The sequence below is a fragment of the Aulonocara sp. 'chitande type north' Nkhata Bay genome, linkage group LG8 (assembly GCF_057382095.1).
Source record: "Aulonocara sp. 'chitande type north' Nkhata Bay isolate Kocher_YH1m ecotype deep benthic linkage group LG8, A_spYH_male_GT1.1, whole genome shotgun sequence".
Taxonomy (NCBI): Eukaryota; Metazoa; Chordata; class Actinopteri; order Cichliformes; family Cichlidae; genus Aulonocara; species Aulonocara sp. 'chitande type north' Nkhata Bay.
The window spans coordinates 7998882-8026802 of record NC_141351.1 but is presented as its reverse complement, the minus strand read 5'-3'; the positions used below and the strand labels follow the sequence as shown (position 1 = coordinate 8026802).

The 27921-nt window shown below is 40.0% G+C and overlaps 1 protein-coding gene across 1 annotated transcript; it reads right to left on the bottom strand.

Moving 5' to 3' along the window:
• Positions 1–8: 8 nt before the first annotated feature.
• On the bottom strand, positions 9–27921 carry LOC147323049 (myoferlin-like). Its single transcript, XM_086303157.1, has 54 exons — positions 27547–27921; positions 26918–26973; positions 26549–26640; positions 21698–21806; positions 21508–21601; positions 21222–21385; positions 20757–20885; positions 20495–20557; positions 20367–20417; positions 20247–20277; positions 19679–19794; positions 19416–19542; positions 17638–17741; positions 17455–17523; positions 17267–17310; positions 16552–16634; positions 16296–16334; positions 15878–16002; positions 15656–15769; positions 14978–15155; positions 14766–14890; positions 14500–14609; positions 13215–13407; positions 12808–12963; positions 12568–12699; positions 12287–12450; positions 11543–11657; positions 11264–11366; positions 11044–11186; positions 10627–10797; positions 10314–10407; positions 10138–10215; positions 9816–9997; positions 9307–9465; positions 8855–8953; positions 8596–8757; positions 7741–7906; positions 6897–6973; positions 5023–5034; positions 4821–4919; positions 4560–4688; positions 4278–4433; positions 4100–4191; positions 3838–4008; positions 3597–3745; positions 2761–2900; positions 2585–2673; positions 2409–2504; positions 2117–2258; positions 1876–1975; positions 1607–1797; positions 1202–1311; positions 962–1109; positions 9–829 (listed from the first exon to the last, which is right to left on the bottom strand). The coding sequence occupies exons 1-54, from the start codon at positions 27632–27634 to the stop codon at positions 791–793; spliced, it is 6168 nt and encodes a 2055-aa protein (XP_086159283.1). The 5' UTR covers positions 27635–27921; the 3' UTR covers positions 9–790.

Here is a 27921-nt window from a genome sequence, read left to right as displayed (position 1 = left end):
AAAATCCAAATTTTTGAACAATTTATTTTTTTAATCCCATCTTTTATCCAGGAAGGAAATCTCAGAAAGTTGTTTCTGTCTTTGTGGTTGTAGCATTTTCAGTGGGAGAAACGTTTCATCACTTGTTCAAGTGACTTCCAGCTGGACAATTGTCAAAGCTTGGAAGGTACCTAAAGAATGCTCCAGGCGATCCAGGAGGGGAAAAAAGAACAACTGCTGCCTTAGTAAAATCTGTAGTGAGTCCTCAAGTGTGAGGAGTATCAGAACATCTAAGACACATTTTCTCAAAACACAGCATCTCTGTGGCTTTTAAAACCCAAAACACACTACGCCCTAAGGATCAGGTCTCCATTGCGAGATGAGAAAGATGGAATTTTCCACATTGCAATTTTGCAATTTTTGAGCAGTCAAGTAATACAAATACACTTTAAGAAACTTTGAGCTATTAATTGTGATCCCATTTATATATAATATCCACAAATATGGAAACATTTTAATAAAAAGGAATATTCTGTTTAATAAAAGTAATCCCTAAATATCACCCAAACTGGGCTAATGGGAAACACCTTTTCCATATAGTGTCTTAAACAAAACCCTTTCAAAACTAGACTGTAATGGACTGTATTGTCACAGTTCGGTGGTGTAGAAAATGTGTTCATATGTTGAAATAGTGCAAATGTGCAAGCTCCCCTTCCCATTTGTTGAAAAAAACTAAAGTTAAAAAAAGGTACAAGTTGAGATAATCTGGCAGTATCTGTGTGGAGTTCGTTGCTCCTGGTGGTCCTTATTGCTAACTTAAGGGTTTCACGATCTTCATTGAGATGTAGTTCTGTAAAATGCAAGAAAGAACAATCAATCACACATTCACAAGTTTCCTATAAGTACAAAGATGATAAGACTGAACAATTTTATAATATGAGAAAACTTTGGTGTCCAGTGGTTCGCTTTTGTCTGTCCTTACCGGTAAAGAATACAACAGGATGGCAATGAAGAGGACCACTATGATGAGGATGATAAGTCCAATAAAGACCCACTTGAACCTTCTCCACACAATGAACTTCATGGTCTTACATGGGTTGGTGAACCAGAAGAAGGATGTTTCTGGGCGACTAGTAGTTGACAGAAAATGTATTTAGTAGACATCATAGCCTGTATACCTTTCAAAATTCAGCCCAGCTAATTTTGTAAAGCAGGCTCTTACTTTGGAAGGTCCAGTTTTGGATTCATGTTGGGTTCATCCCGACCTTTTCCTGCAGGTCGCTCGTCTGCATCCACTTCACTCACAATCTCCAGTGTCATCTCCACTTTGCCCTGAAAACCCAACACAAACAGAGTGACAAGACGACAAGGACCTGTGATATTTTTGGAATACTTCAACTAAATTAAGACCAATTTATCTGACAATCTTCTGCAGGTAACACATTTCCAATTTAGGAATTTAGGACTAGTCAATAGAAAATAAAGTAGAAGTATAATGTTGTTGTCCAAAGCTCTTAATCTTTTCTCTTCATGGTACTTTGGGAATATTGTATTTTAACTCTACATTTCCAAATGTCTTGTGGTTCCATCTTATCAAATGAAAACTGAAGTTTCTATTCATACTTACACCCAGGACCTTCTTCCCGTCTTGTTCAATAGAGCAAGGCCACCAGCCTCTGACTGACTGCTGAGCAAACAGAGACTTGTTCTGCTCTGCCTTGTGTGGACCTATTTCCACATTATCCATCATATCCAGAGAGCATTTCTCTGGGGTCTTCGCAGGAGCAACCAGGTTACGCAAATCCAGCTCCACAGTACCTGGGATCACAGCACATTGTACTCAGGTTTTATAAAGGTTAGGCATAGACACACAGGTTGGACTTGAAAGTTTCTTACCTAGGTAATCATCCAGTGAGAATTTGTCATTATCCCAAATCTGAACAATCAGTTTGGGAGGAATCCGGAACTCTGTTTTATCAAGACTCCAAAAGTGTTCCTGTTATAAAAAAGAAGAAGAAGAAGACATTCAAACATGCTTTAACTTAATTCCAACAATACCTGTGTTATTTTTTTTAAAAATGGTATTAAAATAATCTTTGATCTACAGTATGATAAACCAACTGGCAACAAGCCTCACCTTCTTGGATACAAGGCAGAGTTGTTCAGCTGGCAGGTAGTCAAGCCCAAAGACGAATCGCCAGTTAAAGTTACCATCGCCATCCAGAGACCTGTAGTGGACATCGGTCTTCTGCTTGTCCTCCTCCATTCCTGGCATCCAGCTAGCACATAAACAACAAGCATGAATAATCATTGGCCTTTAACAGTAACCCTCTAACACAAAGTGCTGCTACCTCCTAAAGGAAGATTTTGGAGAAAGTAAACAACAATAGATTTGGACAAACAAGGGCTTTGATGCAGAATTAACACACCCTTTCACATAGATGTCGCTCATGCGCTCTCCAGTGATACTGGTCTCATCCAGAGTCACATCTGTGGTGTTCCAGATGACAGCACGCAGGAAATACCTGAATATTTGAACACAGTCATTGTTAGCTCTCAGTGACATCCGCAGCGATGAAGTACTGAAGAGAAACACAGCACTTACTTCTTTGGTTTGCGTGGTGTGATGTCAAAGGGAGGCTCGGGGAGGCCTAAGCTTTTGGGAAAAACATCCACCCACATCTGAAGTTGTCCCTAAACCAATGCAATATATACATTTTACAAAAATAACTGAGCCTGAGTCATTGCAGCCAGAAACAGGTACAGTATGAGATGTCTAACCTGAGAGAGGTTGGGCTGAAAGGTGCTGTAAAGCGTCCTAGTTTCCACATGTTCAGGGACGAGACCCTGTGTTCTGAGCACGTGCAGACAGAGGCGTTCATAAGGTGGACCCAAGTGCTGATGAATTTCCTTGTTGCTCTCTTAATGTAGAAAAAGAAATCGATCACTAGATTGGTATTAAAACAATCTGGTGTTATAGGGGCAAAACAGTTCAGTCACAACAATATTGTATTGTTGTTGCGACCTACGCATCTACTAATCAGAAGGTTGGTGGTTCGATGCCTGCAGTTGCATGGCAAATTATTCTTGGGCAAGATGATGAACCCCAATTTCCTCCCAGTACATTCATCGGAGTGTGAAAGTTCGATATAAAGCCCTTAAATGTAGAATAAAGTGCTTGTGTGAATGTGTATGTGATTGGATGAATGAGACATGCTGTACAAAGCACTTTGGTAGCTGAAGTAGGATACTAATGTGCTGTATGATGATCAGTCATTTATCATTTAAACAGTAAGAGATTCAAATGAACTGATTCATCTTCTTGAAATCTGAAAGTTGGAGACACATCTGAATTTCAAAACAATTCTGCTGTTTTAGCTGCATTCAAATAAATTTTGTTCAATTAATAAAACATATACGGTAGTATTAGATGTTTTAGGGAATTAAACTATAACAATATGTAGCAATGTGAAATGTGCTAAAGACAAAACGTACTGTTAATCTTTGCCAAACAATGAGGGCATGTAGACGGGCATAATAGGGCTTAATTGTTGCTCATTTTTCAACACAAAACATCTAAATCACTCATTTATACTATTATACTTCTAACCCCTTACCAAACTGAGCCAGTGTGTATTCTTTTCCATTGAAGGTGAGTGAATTTCCATTATCTTCCGTCCTGGGCTTGGAAAGTCCTTTAAGACGAGCCAGATTCTCAAGAATCTGAGATGGCTTCAGCTGGTCCCGCCACTGGTTGATGCCAGAACTAGATGACAGGACAGTTGGAATTAATATTTCCTCAGCTCTGACTCCATGTTTTCCAAAAAATATTAAAAGGTTTCCCATCTGCTTCCTTACATGCAGTAGCTTTGAGGCAAGCCGCAGTATGAATTATATCGAGACAGGAAGCGGTTCTCCAGGTCGATCACTGTCTCGCCGACCTTCTCGTCACGAGTAAGCAGATCATAGTCATAAACAGAGATCTTCAGGTCCTTGTCCTGGGGCAGGAAACACGTCATCTCAAACATCCTAAACAACAAAAAGGACAGTTATAGAAATCTTAAGATGTAATAAATTTTCTATTTATACCTGTTTGAATCCATTGACACATAAGGTTTACCTTCCAAACACAGGGTTGAGGGTGTTGGGTAGGTAGTGGTCTCTGTCATCGATCGTGTTTTTTCCCAGTGATATCTTTATGTATGGATCGCACTGAGCAGAAAAGACAAGAAACGGTACTGACCGTACTATGTTTGACAAGATTTGTATTACTGTAGGTAATGCAGATTAACACTCACACTGCCATTATTGTCTTTGGGCTGGAGGTCCATGCCCCGAACCACATAAATCCTAACCAGACACTCCTGAGGTCCGCTATCTGGGAGTTCTCTGAACTGACGCGGTGGAGGAGCTACACCTGGGTCATCTGGCAAGGGGTACACTTTGAACGAACCCTGCAGGTACAAGAGTAAACCCCACACTCAAACAAAGAAATCAAGTTCACTGTAGTCCCCCCGTTGTAGTTAATTAACGTTTTTCTCTATCTCCAAATATTATTGTTCTAAATGATGTTAGACAACCTTAAACTCTCCAACCACAGTGGGATCATCATCGCCATTGTCGTTCTTGCCTTGCTGGAGTTTGAAGGTGTCGCAGAAATCAGTAAGCCCTTTGAATTCTGGGACATCTTCCAGTTCGCAGTCATAGATCTGAAAATGAACAACACTCACATTCAAGTTGTCTGTAACAACCAAAGAGGAGCGTACGTACTATTTGAAATACATAGACCAAGATGAATGATTAGTTTATGAGTGTTGTGTGAGGAAATGGAGCTGGCTTACTTTGAGGGTATCGTATCCTTTCTTGAGGTAAGGACCACATTTCTCCTGGTCTCCTAGCGAGACGTAGAATTTACTCCACCAATCAACTGTCTCTTTTTCCTAAAGATGGAATTGTCCTGCATTTTAATCTCACTGCATTTGGGAAAAGAAGTTGATTTGTCTGCTATTAAATCTTATTTCATCAACTACTAATAAGTCTTACCTTCTCAGCAACCTTTGGCGATTGAAGATGCACCAAAAACAAAAATAAAAACAAGTCAAAAATATTTATAACAGTAACAAAAAAAGTAAGAAGACAAACATTAAATGGAACAAAACTGAAAAGATATCAGAAAATCGAAATGCAAAGAAGTTGATAAAGTGCTTTCAGCCACAGTTTGATGACTGACAGTGATTCTGTGAAAGGGTGTAGCAACAACAATGAGCTTTTAACACAGCAGACATTTTGACATATCAAACTGAGATCTAAATGATTCATTTCATTTAGTGTATACCTTAATATTCGACATTGCTGTTTTAATATCTTGTGTTAACTTACTGAATCAATATTGATTTTATTTTTCATATATGCCCTTCATGCTATGCCAGTTTAAAATGTCTGCTGTGAAAAGGGTGTTAATAGCAGGTAGCGTGGCTCTGGTGGTGACTGACATCTGTTTTTAAATAAATCAAAGGACTAAATTTTCACGTCATTCATAGATTTCATTTTTCACTAAGTTTCTTTTGTGGTCAGAACAACTATTTATTTATTGGTCAACTAAAAAAAAGACATTTTGGGAAATACAGTATTGTCTAAATGTCTTGAGCCACCCCTCATTTCTGCATATTTTACTTCCAAGGATAATTGTCTGCGCTGTGTCCTTAAAGAAATTTAAGGACACTGGACGAGTGGAATACAAAACAAAACTAGGTGCAATGCCTCTTCTAGTATCCGAAGCCTCATTAGAAATGGTCTCGATGTAAGGATGGCTGTCAAGAAGCCATTCTTAAGGAAGGGAAACAGGGAGAAAACATTTGGTTCAAATCTTTGTCACCACAAACAAGAGAGAGGTACAACAGTGGCTGTCTACAGCCATCTGTAAAACATGGTTTGGAGCTGCATTTAAGCCAGTCAGGTTGAGCATCCTGTCAAAACTGATGGAATTATAAATGCAGAAATATAGCTTCTGATTTTGCTCCCATATAAAATAGCATGTGGAAAGCACTGAATCAGCAACAGCCTCATATATGAATGAGAGGTGGCTTTTGCACAATACTGTACCTTTATTTTCTTGAGTCACACGATTTAGATGCAAACAATCATTATGATTCCACACACGTCTATGTGCTAAATTTGAGTCTACTGCCACCACCCAGTTATCTCTGCATAAAGACTGCTGTTGTTAGTAGTATTTTTTTACAGATTTAATACTGGCTACTGTTTGAACTGTTGAATGAATTAATAATAGCACTTAGACTGTACCCACGGACAATCCCAGACTAGCTTTTTCTACCTAATTTGAGTCTGAACTTGAGTACTAGCAGTAGCATCACATTTAGCATTTAGAGCAGTTTCATTTTTAAACTCCATGCAGGAAAATATAGGAAAAATAAGGGTATTTCCCAAAGTATCAAACTTTCTTTAAGTAGGAAACTTGTAGGCATGTTCTTTTTGAGGTTTCAGTAGCAGCACTAGCTTCTAAGTTTAGATGCCTGAACATCTATGCTACAATCGATGCTACAATAACAATGTGCTCAATAAAATATGCCAGATAAGACTGCAGTTACTGTGGCAACTCCCCTGTAGATTCATGGCTTTGTGATAGGATTTTTGTTCAGCTTTCTTTAGCTCTGTGATTGTCAGCCATTCAGCATCATTGGAGCCCCGCCTTATGAATTAGAAAGCCATAATAAGTAACCATACATACAAAATGGGAGGTAGGGGATGCCATTTTGTCGACAGCAGCTGACATGCTGTACATAAACTGTAAGCCAGAGTAATCAGAGTAAGTTTGTCAGATTTGACTTGATAGTCAAATTCTGCTCTTAGGTGAACAGAGGAAACGTCTGAGTGTTAGGAAAGGTGGTGGGGCGTACCTGAGCTTCTAGCAGTGGCCTTGTCTCCTCCATGGTGATAGAGACATGTTTGTGAGGCGACGCCATCATCAGAGCCACTGTTAACATTGAGCAGTTACTTTTATCTCTGTGCATAAACTGTATCAGAGTTTGTACCTAGCGTTTCTCTATTAACATACTACAGGCTGTATAAACAACCCTAATTCAAAAAAGATGGGATGCCGGGAATAAAAAAGGATAAATAAAGATTCAGAAATCTCATAAGCCCAATAAAACATATCAAATGGTATAATTTAAGAAAGAAAATTAGTTCCTTTTGAATTTGGTGGCAGCACTGTTCACCACTGTATAGCATCCCATCTTCTTTTAACAAACAGATTGTAAACATCTGGGAACTAAGGAGACCAGTTGCTGAACTTTTGGGAGGGGAATGTGGTCCCACTCTTGTCTGATGTTAGATTCTAGTTGATCAACAGTTCTCAATCTTCTGTGTGGAATTTTTCATTTCATGATGTGTCAAATGTTTTTAACGTCTGGACTGCAGGCAGGCCACATCCAGACCCCAGATTCTTCTCCTAGGAATCCATGCTGTTGTTATAGCTGCAGAAAGTTGCTGCCATCAAAAGTAATTTTTTTCTGATAAACACTTGATAAGTTTTCTATTTTCTGTTGTGATGAGATTTTGAAATCATCACATTATTTTTCTATTACATGGTTGCACAGTGTCCCAGCTTAAGTGCCTTAAACTTAAATTCCTTCTAATGGCCGTAGGGACCAATTCCTCTGGTCGCAAAGCAAAAGTTAACTGCTAGTTTTTCAACATGACGTTCATTGCAGGTTGCTGCAGTCTATGATCTGCTCTTACTTTTAGATGACATTGCTCCTTCGGCGGTGATGACATATGGATCACATCTGAACTGCTCCAAAGAACTGATAGTGCACTGGCCTACCACGGGCTTCCTGCCAAATGGACGGTGGTCTATTACCTTCAGCACAATTGGAGGCGTGTACATCTCTTCCTTCGGAAGAAGCTGGATGGAGAGTAATGAGGAAATGGAATAAATAATCAGGGTTTAAATCAATAATAAATAATAATTGAATATTAAGTTGAATGATTCGGGTGTTGGTGTTTTTTTAGACTTTTTCAGAGCAAAAGTAAAGTTTCCTTTTTTTGACAAAGCGTATAGTTGGTGCTTGATCGGGTGACCTCCCTTAGTTACACTGCAAGAGGTCTAGGCTGCTACGGGCTACCCATGATGCACTGGTTTTCTTCTTCACTCACTGAGTGTTTATACACAACTCTGCATTTAATCATTATTTACTTTTAATCTCTGGCTCTCTGCCATAGTATGTCTTTGTTTTGTCTTCCTCACCTCACCCACGACACATAATAGCAGATGTGCCTGGTTCTGCCCCAGGTTTCTTCCTGTTAAAAGGGAGTTTTCCCTCTCACGGTTGGAAAAGTGCTTACTAATAGCGGGTCTTCTTATCGTTGGGGTTTTCTCTGTTTTTTCTATTTTATTGTAGGGTCTTTACATTAAAATATAAAGTGTTTTGAAGAAACTGTTGTGCTTTTGGGCTATATAAACAAAACTAAACTGAAATGAATCGAAAAAAGTTTCAAAATTAAAAGTTAATTTAGTTAAATTATTCTTTCTTTCAGACACTTATTTTCCTAATTCTTATGCATAACATAGAGCTTGTGTAGTACTGCCATTACCACTTTGATGAAGAGGACAGAGCTCGGGAAGTTTGGATTCTTCTTCATGTTCTTGATGACGGCCGACTCTACCCTCTGCCCCCCACATTCCACCACGAGGCTGGGTGACGATATTGCTGCCAGTTGGTATGGCTTCATTTTCCTCAGGCCCCATGCAAGAATCTGAAATCAATTATAGATTGGGGAGTTTTAATGAGGTCAAATTCCATGCGTGTCCATCACTTTAGAAGGGAAAGTTATATATAAAGCTGTATTTTACCTCCACAGCAGTCAGCTGCACCACAGGCCGAATGCCCTGAGGTACCATGTAGATGTTCTCTCTCTTTGGGGGAACTAGTGGAAGATCTGAGTCTCCTGACTACAGAGACAGAGGCATTCATTAGGCTTTATTTTTTTCTTGTTATTTTTCCTACAAGATTACACTTGGTTCCATGGGAGTTATAAAGGAATGACGAAAACAACATTACACCTTACATTTCATATAAGAAATGTCAACAGTAATCACCAAAACTACATGGACATGATAAAAGGAGACGAAAAGATGAAAACATTGTTTAAGTTAAGGATTTATTACTCAGTATGTATGTATGACAGACTGCGTGCGACGGAGGTAACACAGTTTTGAGGACGTCTCACAGACCTGAAGGCCCAGAGAACAATTTTTAAACAATGCTATAAAACAGACTATTGTCCACTACTTTCTTTTCAAACCTTGTTTTTAAGAATGAGTTCAGCAGCCACAAGAGCCTCCCCGGCCACCTTCCCCTTCTGGATGATGGGATGCCACAACAGTTTTGGTGTCTGATCCATAGCAGAATTCAGTTTTACTATTGGGGTGCAAATACTGCGGCCCAGCATTTCGTCCTTCCCCTGAAACAGAAACTTCCAAGATTACCATGCATATTCTGATATGTGTGCATAATTAAATAAACATGAGTTTTACAGAGGATGTTGTAAGAGTAACAGATGAATGATGTATATTGCTTTAAAGACAATTAAAACTGTGTAAAGGAAGATGTCAAATGTTTTTTCTTATAATTTAAGCTGGAAAAGTAAAAAGTTTCACTGAAGTCAACTTCAGTGTGATTTCAAAATACAGTTTTACTGTAAGTATCTGCACAAAATCATCAATCAGGGATCTTACAACACTGTAAGCACTGAACAAACAGATTAATTGTGCAGAAGACTTCTCTATATACGCTCTATATCCCTCAGCGTACCACTTGGTCACTATCGTAGAACTCCAGGACAACATTGGGAGGGCGGTAAGCAATCTTCTGGGGGTCTCCGTAAATCTCTACATCATTAAAAATCAGAGTCTGGTCCCAGGTTGGGTTCAGAGTTGCTCTTAGCTTCTCTGTTGTCTTACTGACATGCAGGAAGGAGACATGTGCATATGGATCTGTGGTGGAAAAAAAAAGTAGTTTTACCATTTTATTTAACAAAGGGCTTTTGCAGTGATACTTATTTAAGTTCAAATCTAAATCCACTCGAAGTCTTAGGTTTTATATGCATTAAATTTCATTCTTGATTTAATCTTACCAGAGAAACTATCTTTGTCCATGGAGGTCATGTTGCGTGCCTGATGGACGTAGACACGGAGATGGTACATATATGACCCTAAAGAGGAACACAACATGAATGAAGCGGACAGTCAAAAATCCTTCTATGCAAATGCGAAATGCATTCATATGTTCACTTGTATGTGCATCACTCACTGTCAAAGGAGCAGGACACAGTAGGCGTGTTGGCACCAAATAGCTTGGTAGCGTCACCCTTGGAATCTTTCTCGTTCTCCTCTGTGTCAATACCCTGCCAAGAAAACCAGAGAGTTATTACACATTCATATTTCACACGCTCCCAGGAACAAAGAAAACACACACACACATGACAGCTCTGTAGATGGGGTTAATTCATAAGCAAATATTTGGTGACTCAGCAAGATCAGGTTGACTTCCAGCTTTGTATAACATCCCATCCTCTCTGGCTTATTCTCGCACTATTACTACTATGCCATTTTCTCATTCTCACCAATGCTCCCTCCAGCTGGAAGATGGCAGCTGCTCCGAGGCGACTTTCCGGTGCCATTTTTCTCCTCCAGCGCCTTCGCCGAAACGTATCTGATGACCTCTCATTTCTGTGGAATTTCCAGCCAATCAGAGAAGAGAATTCCCAGCCCTCAGGGTTGCCTTGATCCCGTCTCTGCGTGCAAAAAGGGACTTGTAGTTAACAGGTAGAAACATTTGTTCTACCTGGATCTAAGAACTAAATTGAGCATAGCATTAGTTCAGGCAGGCCACCAAGTCAAACACAGCCACAGCCCTGGCAAATTATCTCATGTATGTGTCAATACGCATGGAAGTTGCAACTGTATTTTACAAAATTAGAATCAATTATAAAAGAAATGGCAAAGCAGTACATAGTCCTGCCCTACTGTGCAGTGCTGACCTCCACAGCTGCTCCTCCGGGGACTTTACTCCTCTTGCGGGGTCGAATCAGCCTTCTTCTGCGGTGAACGTGGTACATCTTCTCTGCAGGAACCCAGGACCGAGGCTTGTCATCTGGAGGAATGGTGACTCCATATTCCCAGCCTTTAAACACCAAAAATGTCCTTAGTTATATGGTTTAAAAAATTTTTTTAATTATGCTGTGAGGTGAGTGTCTGCACCTTGATCATCCACAGCTCTGTTGATATCCACAGTCCACTCATCCTCCCAGTTCCAACCTGGGGGACAATCAAACTCTGTAGGGTTGCGACTTTTCTCTCCATTCTGCACAACCAAAAAGAGTCACTTAGTGGTATATATATGCTTATAAATGTATCTATATTAAGAGTGTGGGATTATTATCTATTCCAGGCATTTGGGTGAGTCAGCAGTTAACGTGTATGGTTACATTAATGCCTCGATATTTGTTTATCAAGAAGAAAAGAAAACTGTGTTCTCACCACATCAGTGAAGGGTTCAGAAGCAGCCTTCCAGTCTCCACCTGGGAAGCGGGTCTCATTCTGGAAAACCTCATCCATGAATTCAGTGTGTCCTGCATCAGCTTCTGTTAGCAGACTGAATATGAAATAAGACTAAATATGAAAAGAGAATTCAACAATGAGAATATCTACCGTTGCAAACGTCAGTATCAAAAACACAAAACATGCGGCAACATCAGTGCACTGTAGCGTGTGTGCGTGCGGTGTGAAACACAAGGAAGCGTTTACATAGTTTGTCAAGCAGTGTTTACATGTTGGGAGTTTCCTAACCGATAAGTTAGCCTAACAAACCCTGTGCTCATCTTACTGAAAGTATGTGCTCCATATTATTACTGTTAGACTCACGTCTGACACCCTCCATCAAACAATGTTTGGGAGTTCTGTTTTTCCACTTTACTCTGCTTTTTTTGACAGCTAGAAGTTTGGGTATACAGTGAGAGGCAAAAATCGGCTGGTAACACTTGGAGTGCAGAATGAGTTCGCCTCTGAGTTTACAGATAGGTTAAAAAGATTACGTGAATGACTTCCGTCAGTTTGATACATTTCCATTAATTGACTGCTCTGTGGCATGAGGAGAATGTAAACATGAGAGAGTCCATGTGGCTTATTTCCTTCACACTGCACCACTCAGTGTTTACCAAGGTAAGGTAGTGGTGAAAACATCAAACAAATCCTGCTTAGATGACCAATTCCAATTACACTCACGCTTTCTCTGGATCAATGAACCACTCAGACTCCCACTCCCATCCTTTGGGTGGAATGAAGTACTCCTTTTTTAGCTTTAGTTTGCCGGTTACATCAGAAAACTTATGGCGCCCCACCAGTCCCGTAGTCCCCCACTTCCCGAACACCTGAGCCTGATTTTCGTACTGTAATACACAGGAAGACGGGCTTGGTTTTAGGAGCTGAGAACACTTGTAATAAGACACATGTATTACAATGTAATACTTGTGTGTGAATCCCAGGTATGTGTGGGAGAAACATACCAGTTCGGCAAACACACTGAAGCTTCCCTCGGAGTATGAGCTGAACTTTTTCTCATGTGCAGACAGACCCAGCCACATGTTAACTCTAATCTGAACTGGCACCTTTAAGCCCTTGTTCTTGTCCATGGGGTACTGTGGAGATGGAGAATAAAAAGCATAGAAAAGCAGCTGATTACTACATAACATTCAAACATTTCTTTTATTTATTTATTTTGTCTGTTTTTGACAGTTCATGTGTACCTGTAAATACACAGTCTGTGTCTTGCCGCAATGCTGCCCACAGGCCTGCTCACTGAATGTAGAGTAGAGGATCTGATGAGCTGGGATGCGACTGCAGGCCACTCTTTTCTCACCCCGTAGCATCCAGATGATCACATCAGGCATGCTGATCTGGGGCTGGACACAGTTAGAAAAACCATGTGAACTTATGCAGTGCTTATGGAAAGACTGTGTATCATGCCTTAGCACACAGATTTGTCCAATAATTAGGATGAATGTCTTGCATTCTTTTGACATGTTACTGCATCACGAGGCTTTTGCATGACACAGTGTATATAATCAATGCTGTACAGATTCCTACAAATACTATTTTTCCTACTAATGCAATTTTTTTTTAAATCAAAGAAGCATTTTTGCTGTGTTTATACCTCTTCAGCCAGCGTTTTGAGCTTTTCTACCCAGGACTCCAAATCGGACAAAGTGTCACGGATCTCTCCGGCCTCCTCTCTCATGCGTCTGGCTCCATCTTTGATGCTGGTCAAAGCCCTGTCTCGCAGCTTCTTGATTTGGATGTCCAGAGTTGTCAGGTTGGAGTGGCCCTCGAGCTCAGGTGTTGGGAAACTCAAGGAAAGCAGACACAATCTTACTCATTTCAGCGCGGCCAAAAAAGTTAAATAATTAAGCAGTTAACTCTTCATAACTGAAGCCGGTTCTTTCTCAGCCTACTATGATCTTATATACTCAAAATCCTCTCAAGCAAATATGTGGCATATCTCAACTGTTATGAATTGCTGTCAAATTAAGACAGTGTTTTATGTAAAATCCTTTTTCCCCCCCATTTTTACCTAATATATAAATCATGTACTCTCAATAGTTTGTGTACTTCATGTAGGAATCAGGCCGAGTAGTCATTATACACTGCATGTTTCTTAGGCAGTAGGTCACTCTAGAGTTAAAAAAGGACCATGATCTCTAAACAGTTGCTACACATTAGAGATATGACACAGAGAATTCATTCACAAATTAATCTAAGCTAGTGAGTCTAAAGGGAAACTTTTCAAGTGTATGTATCCATAAAATGTTACAATTTTTTTGAACAACCCTCCATGCTTATGTCTTATGACCAGTACTACCACATATCTAAGAGTGGCTATAGTAGAGGATAAATAAGACTTGAACTAAAAAATGCAATTCAAAACAGGTGAGATAAGTCACAGGTCCTTTGATAAATGGATTTTATACACACACACATATATATATATATATATATATATATATATATATATATATATATATATGTATATATATATATATATAGGGAGGGTGAAGGTAACGGTGGTCCCCGTGGTAATCGGAGCACTAGGTGCGGTGACTCCCAAGCTAGGCCAGTGGCTCCAGCAGATCCCGGGAACAACATCGGAGATCTCTGTCCAGAAGAGCACAGTCCTGGGAACAGCTAAGATATTGCGCAGGACCCTCAAGCTCCCAGGCCTCTGGTAGAGGACCCGAGCTTGAAGGATAAACCGCCCGCATGGGCGTGCTGGGTGTTTTTATATATATATATATATATATATATATATATATATATATATATATATATATATTTATTTATTTATTTATTTATTTATTTCTATTCAAGGGATCCATCCCGTGAATCACCAGGATGTACTTGTGCTTCATTTATTTGTATTTCTCACAACGTGCTCCATTTACCTTTCTAGGTCTTCAATCAGCTGATTGAGTAACTTCAGCCACACCTCAGCTAGCTGGTTGTCTGAGACTTTTGCCAAGATTGCCGTTTTAAATTCCTCCAAGTTTGATTGCTGCAACAACAAAACAGTGGTGAGGATTATGTTGGATTATGCTCCCACCTCACGGAGTTACAAACACATGTCAAACATTAGCAGAGCCGTTTCAAAGCAGGCTCTGTACAGGCCATGAATCCTAAACTCAACTGAAAGCATTCATTGCAGTATTACCAAGTGGTGATTAATGTACAGGATGATGTTGACGGAGTCCAGACGGTGGCTGATGTCCTCCCAGTATGAGGTAACCACAACCACTGGCTTAGTGTTTGCCCAGGGCAGGTAGTAATAATGATTACCTGGAGAAACATTACATGCCATTAAAAATCATGTGGTCATTCAGTGCTTGAGAACATCATGTATTCAGTGCAGATTTCACCACTCACCATCAAATATAGCACAACTATATTGTGTGGTGGAGGCCAGCGGTTTGCAGGTGGTGTCCAGTTTGTTGCCATAATTACCGATGCTGACCTCAAACTGGATTGGTTCTCCAGGTTCCTGAATCATTGAGGCGCTGTGGAAGACTGCACAGAGGCAGTATTTTCTCCTCCTCTGGTATTTCTGATTAAGGAGGAGACGCAGAACAGAGAAAGAGAGGTAGAAAGTTGTTGACTATAGGCTGTATATAAAAGATGGCCATAGCTTCTGGTCTTAAAAACTGAACCCAGCGCTAAAGGTGCCTTAAAAATGCATTCTTCCTAATGGAAAGCAGGGGGTGACTATTGGTTCCAAAAAGAAACCCAATTCTATGTCCATGAGAAGTCTCTGACCAAATTAGTCAGCCTTCCACACGATTCATTGGCTCATTAAACTTTTTTCTAAAGATCTTATGATTTCAATAACTAGCTTATAATCTTGTTGTTTATTTTCTAACTTATGGGCTCATTCAGAATAACATGGAAGATAAAGCAGGGTACGCCTTAAGCCAAGATTGACAAGTCACTCATATAAGGGTGATATCCAAATATGCATCCATCTTTTATATACAGTCTATGGTTTTGACCTATGAAAAAAGTAACAGGAAAAGTGAAAATTGAAACCAGCCACACGACAGCCAATACCTGTACCACCAGGACGTCATCACTGTGGATTTTGTCTACTGCTTTGTCTGCTTTCCCCTCTAGCTTAGTGGACAGCTCGACCAGAATCCTGCCTCTGTACGCCACGCCTTCTCCCTTTACAAGGACAACATAATGAAATCTTAAAAACCCAACAAAGGCGATTGAAGAAAAAGCATGAAAGAGAAATTCATAAGATAGCAGTTATCGTGTCTTCTCCACTACCTTGCCAAAATTGAGATCCTCATAGGGGTCTGGGAAGCCAGTGAACTCTCTGGGGCTGCCATACAAGTTGATATAACAGGGCCCAAACGCAGGCAGGAAGCCCACCTCAGACTCCCCTGAGTTACCTGGAGAGAGAAAATGGCAAAACAGTCAAGCTGATATAGTGAAGCAAAGTCAAGCTAAAGCGAAAGGTTTGATGCCACTAGGTGTTACTAGGTGACTATTGGAGGTGGCGGCTGGAGGCAGTGAATGGTGGGGCAAGCAGGTGCAGAGACTGTGACAGCAAAACATTCAATATGAAAACAGAGCAACGCACAGTTATATTGGCAACAGGGAACAAAGAAAGTTAGACATAATCAACATTGTAGCACGAGCGTCATGCGCTATGACCCATGCAACACAGAGCAAAAAGAGAAACCTTCATAAGACGCCGTTGCCCCATATTCTGGATGTTCCTCTATTCCAGGAGAAGAAAAGGACAAGTCGAGTACCATTTAGAAGGGAACACAATGAGGCACATTGGTATAATGCATTTTTCATACACTCATACAACAACATCTAGATATGTGAGATGAAGAAAAAATCAACTTCTCTGCTGACGTTTTAATTTAAAGCTAAAATGTTACGTCTTGGTTCTGTTTTCTGGGATAAAGTAGACATAAATAAATGATTACCTTCTATCTCTCCACCAGAGGAGGCTATGTTGGCCAGATTCAGGTACGTGGTGCCGATGGCATCATTTCCTGTCAAACGATCCCTGCAGTCACACATAATAACTTCAGGCCCAGTCCACACAAACATGCACACATAGACACATAGCCCGCACTCGTGCGATTAACTGTAAAATGACATGCAAATGTCACAGTGTATCTGCGGTGCTACGCTCTGCTTTGTCCACTACCACTATGAAGTAGGACATTGAACAATGGCTCACGTTTTATTGCTTTTTGTTGGAAGTTTTGGGATGTTTTCTGTTTTTTCTTTCTTTTTTTCACAGTGGACTTTATGGCCCTCTCAGTATATTTTCAACACCTAACAGACTTTTTTCTAACCTTTTCCTCTGGCACTTTTTTTCTATCCAGCCTTCCTGGAGCCGAGTTATCTGACAGTTGCTTTTCTCAGAAACACACAATGATGACCCGAGAGTCAGTGCCAGCCGAGCATGTTATTCAGGGAAGGGTGTGGCTAGCACAGCATTATTCTCTTAAAGCTAGTATTAGGACAAGGATATGCACACACCTGCGTGCACACACACACTGACCACACTACACAAACTTTGTGCAATACTGTTTCAGCCAAAAGCAAGTGCCTCATATTTTCTTTAGTAATAATATAAAAAAAGAAGAAGAACAGAACATTACAGTTAAACCGTAATTGCATTTAACTTACCAATCAAACACCGTTAGTTTGACACGCTCACACATGGAGGGGAACTAGAGACACACGCACACACACACACACACACACACACACACACACACACACACACACACACACACACACACACACAAAAAGCTTAAACACAGTAATTTCTCTGTTACTTTCTGCTATTTAGCTTTTATCTTAAGGAGCACTACCTTGACTTGAAGGTTCAGTACTTCGTTCCACTCTGGGTTGGCATTCGTCTCAATGATTTGTGTGCACAACTGGAGAGGCAGAATAACACACATCAGCATTTTTTTCTCTATAGGATAAGAATAAAAAATCTAATTTTCTTAATCTAACATTATAGCCCCAAAAAAAGGAGGAAAATCGAGAACCTTTCTGCCAGCAAAGCTAGCCTCCAAAAAGGGATCCACCAGGTTTTTCTTGTTTGCTTCTCCTCCAAAAAGTTCTTTCAAATTCTGGACAAATGCATCATCCACTGTAGCAAGAAAACAGTTGTTAGGTAATAAATATATAATCTTAAATGCTTATATGCTGATTATTATTGGTTTATATGAGAGAGACCCAGACTTCAGTGTAAAACTAGGTTACAGGCTGACCAGAAACTGCATGTTTTTGTAGAATATGAGCTCCAGACAGAGTGAAACTAAGTTCAGACAGAAGGGTGACAGGTTGCCCTCTCAACAGACTTTAGAAAGAGGAGGTTATTGCAAGCTGCACAGGAAGTTTTAGTGCACAGGCATATCAATAAAATCAGACACAGAAAAGAGGAACTGAATAGAAGAAGTGTTGTGTGTAATGAACAGAGATGGGCAGTAACGCGTTACTGTAATCTGATTACTTTTTTCAGGTAACGAGTAAAGTAAGGGATTACTATTGCAAAAACGGTAATTAGGAACGCTGCATTACTGCGTTACTAAAACCGTGATTTTTTTTGCGAGAATGTCTCATGACAGTGACGTAAGCAAGTGCGATGTTCGTGACAACAGCTGTCTGCAGATCAACAATGGATCATATATCAAGTGCGGGAGAGAGTATGAGCGTGCAGCGTTTAAAGCGTGGAAGTACTGACCTTACTTTAAGTTTGATTCCATAAAAAGTGACAAAAACATTAGTGTCCATTGTGCGTGGGAAGAAAACTTATTTTTACAGCGAAAAAAAACCCCTAAACTTCCAAGCAAGCACCGAGTGCGCTACGACGTAATGGGAAATTCACAGAGAAACTCGCGGATTCTTCCACTGACCGCTGCGGCACACCTGCACCAGGGTAAATCTCCGCCTACCTCACTCCTGCTTTACAGGTGAAAATAGAGCAAAAGGACCGCTAGTCTTTGATTTTATTTATTCTCTGCTGTGTTTTACTTGCATCTATTTGAAAGACTGAGTGTAAACACTTTTTATGTGCTGGAATGTGCAGAAAATAGGTTTAAATATTAAACAAATTTCTTCCAGTCAGAGAATGTTGCATATAATTAAATTTTTACTTGATGCATAAAGTTAAAAGATTAAAACTAATAAAACAAGTTTTAAAAAGGGACTTTTCCATTTGATTACATTTTGTATGATGGATTATGTAGAAAAAGTAGAATTGGGCTGAGAGATCTATCGCTTTATCACCTATTCAGGTTGTAAATCGTGTTTTTAAAAAGTAACTAAGTAACTAAGTGATTAATTACTTTTGAAAATAAGGAATCAGTAAAGTAACGGGATTACTTTTTTGGGGAAGTAATCAGTAATTAGTTACTGATTACTTTTTTCAAGTAACTTGACCAACACTGGTAATGAAACTGTGTGTGACGTATGTGACGTCGAGAGGTACATAAATAACCTGGCTTCCTGTTTTCTGTTTGAGACTGGCTGATGTGAGCAGGCGTTTCTGTGTGTGCTCAGTCTCCATATCCCGGGATATGTAAATAAAGATCATTTTTTAAAGTAAAAGACCACTTTTGAGCTGTGTCTTTTTGGCCCTAAGAATCAAAAGAACCGTTTTTAACACAGTGCAAGAAAGAATCAGTCTTAATTTATTTAAGACAATAAAAACATCAGTTTAATAGGGTTAACAAGGAGAACTAAACTTCATTTTATTATGATTTAAATGACCAGTCGGTTTGGTATAAATGCAGAGTGAATGCTGATCTAGATCTGCTCTTACTCTGGGGAATGTCCTCAGCTCTGAACACCTTCAGTGACAGCGTGGCCCATCTAAGAGTCACGCCCGCTGGAAGCAGCAGATTACTCTCTATGTCATCATGGTCATCATTGGACTCTCTCTTTTCCACCTGCAGCGTTTGAGGCAGAACAAAGAAAGAATGCATGAGAGAAAGCGAATCGTGTAAGCAGCCTATTTACATTGTGGAGGAGGAAGCAAAGAGCTGCAGTCAAAGTCCTCTGAGAGCTGCAGCTCATCGGTCATACCGGAGGATCATCGCCAGTCCCGACAACAAAGAGGCTGACTTTCAGGTAGCCTTTAGCCCCAGAGCTGGAGTCATCTAGGTCATTCAAAAGGATCCACTTCCTCATGACACAATGGGCTGTAAAAGGACCACACACATAAAAATACCACATAGGATAAACAGACTTTACTAGGGCACCATCAGGGAGAGTGTGTGGAGAAGTTAAAAAGCACTTCAGACTTTGTAACTTTGAAAAAATCTCAGAAAAAGTAAAAGAAAATTAGTTTTCAGCATTTTAGATGTGGAGACATTAAATAACATAGTGGTTACTAAATCTGGCACAAGCTTTTTGGCCCCTTGTTGGCACCAGTAACACAATACTGACATTTTGCCTACAAAGTTGTAATTGGTCTTAGTTTTTTGTCTTGATTTTGACCTTTAAACTGGTCACTTTGTCTAAGATTTTCTCCTCCACCATGCACCATGCGACACTGACAGCAGCCCACTGCATTATGATCTCCACAAAATAAACTAAAGTACCGTCTGTGTGGATGCAAATGACACTCAAATCTGTGGTTGAACCAGCTTACCTGGCTCATCATAAACATAACCAACGTCCACCTGTTTGAGAGAATAAGATGAGATTAGCCAGACTTGTTTGTCATTTTAGATGTTTCAGCATTTTGTATGGAGGAGAGTAGACCGGGTACCTTGAATTCTCCCATAAGACTGTCAGCCCTCAGTGAACAGGAGTTATACACCTGCAGAGAAGAGTGCAACCATCAGCAGGTGGTATAAATGCTAACAGAGGACTTCAACATTTCCTATTAATACTAACCCGAAAACTAATGTTCTCATCAAACAGATCGGACGGTAACATGTGGACATTGTAGAAGAATATCTGCAAAAAAGGAAAAAGGAAAAAAACATCATACAAGGTTCAAACAAAGCAAAACATTTCACATCTCTGTAGAATCTGGTGTGGCATGTTTGGATAGACTCGACTTTAATTAGTTATAATGAGATTGATAGAATAAGAAAAATATTTTTATCCATATCTGAGTTTTGTGTAGTCACTCTGTGCAAATAAATGGCAGTACCTCATCGAAGAAGGGGTTGTTTCCCCTCTTAATCCTGGTCCTGTGGGTGTGCCCACAAACGTAAACCTTGACTACTGGTTTGATGTTGTTGCCAGGCAACTGACGGGCCTCGATGATCCGGACTCGAATCTGAGAGACAGAATGAGGGAGGATAAATTTACAAGAAGCCTTTTGACTTCAGACCTGCCTTAATTCTTCGTGGTACAGATTTAACAAGGTGCTGAAAATATTCCTCACAGATTTTTGTCTGAGGAATATATATCTTGTCTATAAACAATCTTCTCCCATGAACATAGAATCAATGCACTGTACAAATTTGTACACCACCAACTACATAAATATTTTAGTAACATCTCACTCATGAAGGGCTTAATTTAAAGTTCACGATCCTCGTGTTCTGATCCTCACCAGCACATCCAAAGTTTTTTTCTGCAGTTATTGATCTTTATTGATAATCAAACTGACCTGAAAGTCCTGAGGTTTATTTGCAAGTCGATATCGACTCTGTGCCCTGGCCACACCCCGACGAAGATTAACCGACTGACCACCGGATGGGGACGTCCCTGCAGGGCCGCTTTGGCTCCCATCTGGAAGAGTTCCATTGCCCTCCTCGCCGCCACCACCACCTCCTAAAAAGCACAAAGACAGGGCGATCACAGGTCAAATACCTGACAAACCTCTAAAAAAATGTAATACTCTCAGTAGACACATGCTCTATTGTGCAGTATTACTGGAAATTACATAAACATACCAGCATCCACTGTAGTTTCTCCTGACTGAGGATCATTGGGGTTTGGTACAGCGTTTGCTGGAGCATCATAGCCGACCAAAAGATTGATTGTTGCCTGAAAGGAAATTATTGGCTAGTCTTCTATTTTAAATATATATTTTTTATGAAATTATGAGAATATTTGAGTTCATATCAAAGGATGAAAACTTACTCCAATATTCTGTCCACTTTCACTGACCAGGGGAACATTTTTACACGGCAGTGATCTCGCTTGACCTGAAGCGAGGTCTTTCAAATAGATTTTAGCAGACCCGAGGAATCTATTGGAAAAAAACAAACAGTGTCAGACAGCATACTTTTCAATACATACAACACACACACAACTTGGAGGACTTTGCCGGGTGACCATTCTGTTTCAATGTCCTGATTGAATCGGGCAAAACATGTGCTACCATTTTAGTCGGCAAATTTACCAGTAATCAGATTACACAGATTACACAAAAATTAAAAGCTGCATGTGTGCACAGTGAAGTCTACATTCACACAAAAAGCCATGGAGAAGGTCACCACCCAGAGCTAACAAACCATACTTGTTCAGATGCACAAACACAACACTATGAGCTACCACACACTCAATACTACCAGCCTCTGTTTTAAACAGCAACAACTTTCTGCACCGAAGACGGAAATGAATTAACGCTTCCTATTTGGGAGACCTTTAAAAAGTGGGAGTGATAAAGTTTAAACTTCCAAATAATAATAAATGAATAACACAATACAACTCTACAGTATTAAAATGTGCAAAACACCACTGCCATATGTATCATGCAATGATCGAATAAAACAGGTTTTCTGATAAATCTCATGCGTCTTTGAAGGCATCAAACATCTACTAAAAGTAATATTACTTACAGCATTACCCAATTATTTCATCTCCAAAGTCAAGTAATTATTAACCCGATTAATGTTCCTTGGGAAAAACAGAATTGTTTTCCTCAGTTAACGTGTCCTTTAATGTTTTAAAGAAAACAAATCAAATGAAACTATGTGAGCTGTGAGCTATGTGAGCTATGCCCAAAACACCAGTGTCACACAGTGTATCTCAGCATTTCCAGCATTGTCCTTTCATTGCTTATTGTGTCTGTGTCTGCCTTGGCGCGCAGTCAAAAACTACACTGTTTCCTGTTTAACTGGCTCAATCTGCCTCCGCCAAACAGACTTAAAGTCCCTAATTGCCTATTCCTCAGTAAGTCATATGGGGCTCGTAGCAGCAGGTATTCTAATCCAAACTCCCTGAGGTTTCACAGGCGCCCTTATTCTAATAATCGCACACGGTCTAACTTCCTCCGCCCTCTTTTGCCTAGCTAACACAAACTACGAACGAACCCACAGCCGAACCATAGTATTAGCCCGAGGACTCCAAATGGTTTTACCTCTAATAACCGCATGATGATTCATCGCCAGCCTTGCAAACCTTGCCCTCCCCCCTCTACCAAATCTAATAGGAGAACTCATAATCATTACCTCCCTGCTCCACTGATCCTGATGAACAATTGCACTCACGGGAGCTGGAACCCTAATTACTGCAGGCTACTCCCTGTATATATTTCTTATGACACAACGGGGGCCCCTACCAGCACATATTATATCCCTCGACCCAACACATTCCCGAGAACATCTTCTCCTAGCCCTTCATCTCCTACCCCTAATTCTTCTAATCACCAAACCCGAATTAATTTGAGGGTGAACCGCCTGTAGATATAGTTTAACAAAAACATTAGATTGTGATTCTAAAAACAGAGGTTAAAACCCCCTTATTCACCGAGAGAGGTTGACAACAACAAAGACTGCTAATTTTTGCCTCTTAGGTTAGACTCCTAAGCTCACTCGCCCCGCTTCTAAAGGATAACAGCTCATCCGTTGGTCTTAGGAACCAAAAACTCTTGGTGCAAATCCAAGTAGCAGCTATGCACCTCACCTCCACCATAATAACCACTAGTCTAATTCTTATTTTTTTATTACTTATATCCCCCATCCTTTCCTCCTTTTCCCCCACAATTACAAGAAATTTGACAGCAACTACTAAAACTGCAAAACTTGCAACTAAACGTATAAAAGGCCAGAATTTCAAACCCATGTTTTCTCCTCCTGATATAGACAGAGAAAACATTACTGTGTCCAAAAGGAATACAGCTAACCCAATGGAGTGTTATGAACACCGTGTAAGTTGTCTCTCTTTGGGTGGACACTCATTTTATTTTGGCAGCATTCCTGGCGGAGGAATTCCTGCAACATAAACTTGCTGCTGACCTACATCTGACACCAAAGGCTACAGCATTTAAACATCTCGTGTGAAAGAGATTTAAATATACTACTATCCATGCACTATAATAGTGTACTCAAAAAACCTCAGCAGTGAGTGTGACATGGTGATACGATGAGCAGTAACTTAACTTGTCGAGATGACTTTAGGACACTGTACAAATACTTGGACAGAATTTATTGTGGGGAGGAGATCCAGTCATTATTCCACATGAGGAAGGAGACCAACACTGGTACTCCCTAGACATTCAGTGACTCATGAAACTGGCATTTAACCTCATATTAAACCAGCCCTTTTTGTGTATTTTATTACACAACAGAATTTAAAGCTCTATCAAATAGTGTTTCCAAGCAGGAAGAGCCTGTGTTAGAGCTTTTCCTTGCATAGCCTGACCAAAATCTCTCGACAAATGAAGGCCATTCAGCGGAGAGTTTGACATGGTTCAGCACATGACTTTGCATATCTGCTGTTTTTAGAACATTCAAATACTAAGTAGTGCCGTACTAACTGTGTTAGCGTCCTCACTGAGCAGTGGGAAAATCATTAGAGCCCTGGTGTAAGTGCAGAGTAGGGAAATTATACCTGGCGTGCCAACTTCCCATTTAAACAAATAACAACCAGCAGACTTTGTGACCATTGTCGAGGCTTGGTGATGTCATGTTCAAAATATTGCTCTCGCCTACATGCAAGATAAAATCTGAACTCATACTGAGTTATTATTGTAATAACTCAGGGTTTTTTTCCACTTTGTCAGGATGTTAAATTTTTCTAAGAATACAAATATACAAGGGTGCCTCTGACACAATGACGTTCTCACTTATATCAGTTCAATCACTATAATTAACTATGTGTTAACGGGAATGAGTGACTTACAGTACAAATAACCTTGAATGTCTGCCACCCACCCTCTGTCAACATTCATTTCCCTTTGCACGACTGCTCGGCTTTGAAATATTGCGGCTCATCTGAGATACATTTGTGACAAGAGTGTGAAAATCACCCATGTTGCACTTAAAAAGCTTAAAAGCCCAGAAATATCTTTCATCGGCAAGTGAAAAGTGGTTTGAAATATTTGCACAGACCAACAGGAAATGAGACTACTTAAGCGTTTGATATGAAAGAATTCCCTCAGCCAAAAACTGTGACAAACTGGAAATCTCTGCATTTCAAATATACAGTCAAATTTTATATGCTTACATTTTAATTTTTTTATTGTCGAGTCATGAACCATTCAGTGATTTCTAAAAGCCTACAGCTCTATTTGAGCCTCAACTGCATAACAGGGGAAATGAAAAGTTCTATCAGGGATGGATGCAAAGCAGGTAAAGGGAGGATAGTTAAGACCACAAGCTTTCAAATGGACTTCAAAGGTAAGTTATTAACCAGAAGCTGTGGAAAACAGTGTCGCAGTTACAACGAAATATGCTGTAGATATTCATTGTCTGCAGGGTATGAACTATGATGGCTGTTGATACTTGGACTCTTTTTTTCTTCAGTTTCATGTTAAAGACTGCATCACTGTTTGCACTGGGAGACTTTATCCCACAATCTTCTGATTCCTCACAAAATCAAATTAGTCAGGAAGAATGCGTATTTTCCTCCCTCCTGTTGCTACAGCGACAGGGAATACCCATAACAGTATCTGCAAAGCTATCTGAGAAGGACAAATCCTCCTCTGCTTCCACTCTGTAGCTCTTTAGAGAGTGTGTCAGACGGCCAGCTCAGTGGAAAACTTTACTCTGTATGGAGACACATTTGCAAAGCCCCTCCTTCAGTTATGACTGTCCCATGCACAAGGGAAACTTTTACTCAGTTTAGCACATATGTGTGCATAAATCCACAGGAAATCCATCTCAGGACTGACATGTTTCATACAAAACAAGAACTTTTAGCATCATCGGTTTTCTTAGCATAAAAAAGACCTTGATCGTGATAATTAGTGATGTTGGGGAAACATTCCTTGTGGTTGGCCTGAATCAGTCCCATATGGGATTCTGGCTTTAGCTGGAAGTGAAAACCTTTTAGCGTATTTTTGGAGCAGGTTCAGGCTTTTTTTGGCATTACAGCACATCTCACTCAGACAGTATTACAATAGCTCATACCACTACATCTACTACAACAACTCCACATTAGCTTTGAGAATTTGCTTTGTTCTCTATCACACTGTGCTACACAAATCTCAAAGACGGGGGAAAAAAGACATCCATTGTTGCACAAGAAGGCATCCCACACAGCTCTGCAAGTCTCAGCATGGCAAGAAGGGTGTAGCAGGCCGAGGGGGTTGGAAAAAACGAACTACATAGCTGCAATATTGAGTTATTATGAACACATCAAACTTCTTTTTGTTTATATTGGTGTGTCCTTGTTCTGACACACACACACACGCACACACAATATGTTGATGCTGTTATGTTGTTCTGATCCTGCTTCTAAGCAACTGGTAGTAGCAGCCTGTGACATGTGCAAATAGCAGGTAGCCCATGCACAGCTCAAGCTATGATGGCTCTGCAGTAAGCGAATAATCAGTTTCTTAAAAGCAACATAAAAGAAAACGGGACACACACCTCTACCTGTGTTGACTAATCTGCTACCTGACTAAACAGGCTCAATTCTTACAAGCTCCTGTTTCAGACAATACTAAGCTTGTATTGTAATTCAGTAAGGTGAGGCAAAGCTTTTCATGACTTGTTGCACAAAGCTGAGAGGGGATCTCAGTTTCCAGGCATGCAGTGTACTTACTTATCTTTCCCAATAGTTTCATAGTCTTTCACAATCACATCGATGAAGGAGCTGGAGTCCAGTGCCTTGCCTTTTAGATCAAATTCAACCAACTACAAGCGAACAAATGTGAGAAAAGCATGCCATCAGATACAGAACCTAAACTGCTGTCATGTCTTAAATAAGCACATTTTATCAAGGAACAACATATATATTACAGATAATCATATATGTGTGTATGTTAGCCATGTGGTGTGTGGGACTGCAATTGCAGTATGGAAAGTTTGCATTAAGTATTGCTACATTCCTGGCAATTCATCTTAAAAAATAATAAAAACAGGTAAAAGGGAGTGAAGTATTGCAGAGTGTTTCTTTGTCTGTGTGATTTACCTCATTCCACACTGGATTCAACTCTTTGTCAATCGATTTTGTTTTCTTCTTGTCATCTGAAAGGGGAACACATTTTTTTTCCTTAATGCTCCCTTTTTATTGAAAAGTTAAGAAAAGTAACATTCACATCTTATTGTTTTAAATCAAATGACACGGTACCTTTATAGCAACAGCAATGCTAGGATCAGTACTGTAAGTCAGTACTGTGTCTGCTCTGTCTTGTGCAGAACTGTCATATATGATTTTAATTCTGTGGCTGAAGCCAACTTTGAGTACAGACTCAAACTTGTCTGTTCACTTCTTTGCCCGAGTTCATTTCACTGTATCACACACATGCAAACAAGTCACTCCCCAGCTATGCGTCAGGAAATTAAATTATTCTTGGATTAAAAAAAAAAAAAAAGCACTTTTGTTTTTTAACATTTGTAATCTGGCCAGTTCATCTGATGAGCTCAGCAGCACCTCTGTACCTCAGCTACCACAAACCAGATGAAAGAATATTAAATTAGATGCCTAAAAAACTTCAAGCCCTGCAACAATCACTATTACAAATTATTAGGCAACATTTACTTTTTACTGAAGACAAGAACACACCCAAACTGTTTTACGTGTAGAGAAAAGAGACCTACCTCTAAAAATCACAGTGGTAATTGGATCAGGAACTCCAAGGGTCTTTTTAGGTAGACCCTTAGCCGACTCTACTACAACCCGCAACATGACACCAAATGAGTTTAAATGAAAAGAAAACTAAACTAATCAGTTTAAAAGAAGAAATGTCCACGCAAGACCGACATCCTCACGGCCCCATCACAGAAGCTGTCAGGGCAGGGCTGACAAAGTCTAGCTCCAGGATTCAGGAACAAGGGCGGATCACGGGTCTATAATTATGCTGAGCAACAGCCTTAACTATTGCTGCCTTCTGTTGGTGTGAGTGGAAAAGAGAAAACTTCAGCTGGAAAACGGTTCACTGGGAAATAGTTGTTTCATAGGCTACAAAAGTGTAT